The sequence below is a fragment of the Populus euphratica genome, unplaced genomic scaffold (genome assembly GCF_000495115.2).
Source record: "Populus euphratica unplaced genomic scaffold, PopEup_1.0 scaffold2057.1, whole genome shotgun sequence".
Lineage (NCBI taxonomy): Eukaryota > Viridiplantae > Streptophyta > Magnoliopsida > Malpighiales > Salicaceae > Populus > Populus euphratica.
In genome coordinates this window covers 6592-8343 of record NW_011501896.1, presented here as the reverse complement: position 1 = coordinate 8343, position 1752 = coordinate 6592, and the positions used below count along the sequence as shown (strand labels likewise).

General features: G+C 39.6%; 1 protein-coding gene across 1 annotated transcript; it reads right to left on the bottom strand.

The window, feature by feature from the left end:
- Nucleotides 1-1024: 1024 nt before the first annotated feature.
- On the bottom strand, nt 1025-1426 carry LOC105118589 (uncharacterized). Its single transcript, XM_011016563.1, has one exon. It carries the CDS (start codon nt 1424-1426, stop codon nt 1025-1027), a length of 402 nt encoding a protein of 133 aa, XP_011014865.1.
- Nucleotides 1427-1752: the final 326 nt, after the last annotated feature.

Genomic DNA, 1752 nt, shown 5'->3' with positions numbered 1-1752 from the left:
TGCAGAATGTGAATTAATTCACGTTCTGCATGCTAATGTAGATCGAAAAAATAAAAAGACAGGGCAACCGGAGATTACCTGGGATTGGTGTCGGGGCGGTGCTGCTGGCGGCGGAGACATGGTGGCCGGTGTTTTGGTGTGTTTTTCTTCTCTCTCTCTCCTCGGTTTTGCACAGTTTTCTCCATCTTCTTCTCTCTCCCTCTCTTTTGTTTTTTTTCTCTTCTCCTCTCCTCTCTCTCGTGTTTGGTTTCCTTCTCTCTTTCTTTTTCTCCCTCTCTTCGTATCTGCCTCCTCCTCTTCTTTTTTTTTTCACTTGCTGCCTCCCCTGCTTTTATAGGCATAAAAAAAAGGGAGGGGACGTGGCTGGGGCGGCCACTGTGCAGCTGCTCCTCCACCGTTCTTCGAGCACGTGGAAAGTGGGTTGTGTCGGTGTCTTTTTGAAGTTGAATTGTCGGTAAAAAGATAGGTGAAAATAGAGAAGAAAAACACATTTTCTTCCCTTGTTCTTTGCGTGTCCAGGGAAGAAGATGATGGTACTGTTCAAAACGGCACCGTTTTGCGTTTTTTGTATTTTTTATGAATAGTGCATATGAACAGTGCATAAAACGACGTCGTTTTTCCCAAAACGTGTCATTTCATTTAACTGAGATTTGGCGCCAAAATGCGTCAGATTCAAAATCAGGCCTTCAATTTGGGCGTGTTTTACAATTTGGTCCTTGGTTTTGGATTTCTTCAATTATGTCCCTAATTGGCCATCAAACTTCAATATTTATGCAATTAAGTCCCTGATTTGACCAAATTAACTCTCAAAAATTATATTTTGACTCCAGAACTTTAATTTCTTCTAATAAAAGCCCAAATTAACTAAAAAATCAAATTTTCTTGCAATCAAAACATCCACTAAAATGTCTATGTGGGGTAGTGGGAAATCATCTTTGGGGCTAGCTTTGTTCAAATTCCTGAAATCCACGCAAATTCTAATCTTCCCTTCCTTCTTAGGTACGACAACAATGTTTGATACCCATTATGGGTATTTAACAACTTCTAGGAATCCAGCATGCCATTGTTTCTCGAGTTCCTCTTTCACTTTAATCCATGTATCCGGATGTGCTCTCCTCAACTTCTGTTTGACTGGTTTACAACCTTCCTCTAATAGGATCTTGTGTACCACGATATTTGTGTTCAAACCAGGCATATCCTCGTAAGACCAAGCAAAAATATCTGCATACTCATGTAATAGAGCTATTAACTCCACCCTTTGCTTAGGCGTGGTCAATGTCCCTATTTTCAATTCTTTTTTAGCTTGATCACTACCCACATTTATAGTTTTGAGGTCTTCAGCAGCAGGTTCCCAGGTTTTTTCATGTTGCTCTACTAGCTTTGTGAATTCTCTGATATTGCTTTCATCCCATTCTTCTTCTTCCATCATTGTCACATGTTTGTTAAAGTTTGGTCATTCATTCTTGATGTTAAATGTATGTGATGTCGGGGAAGATCCGCTTTCAGGGTTCCTGAAAGCGGCAAATGTTTAATGTAAAGGCAAGCATAAAAACAAATGAATGTAGAGAAAAATGTTATCTTATTGCTTAGGAAAGTAGGCTCAATGACAAAGACAAAATCTAGTTGATATCATGAGCCTTGATTATCAACCAGAAAGACAAAAGAAAACAACGATAGAAGCATATGAAGGCAAACAAAGGAGGTTTACATTTTAAACACTAGTGGGGCTTCTTGGGTCACCCAGTTTTGAAA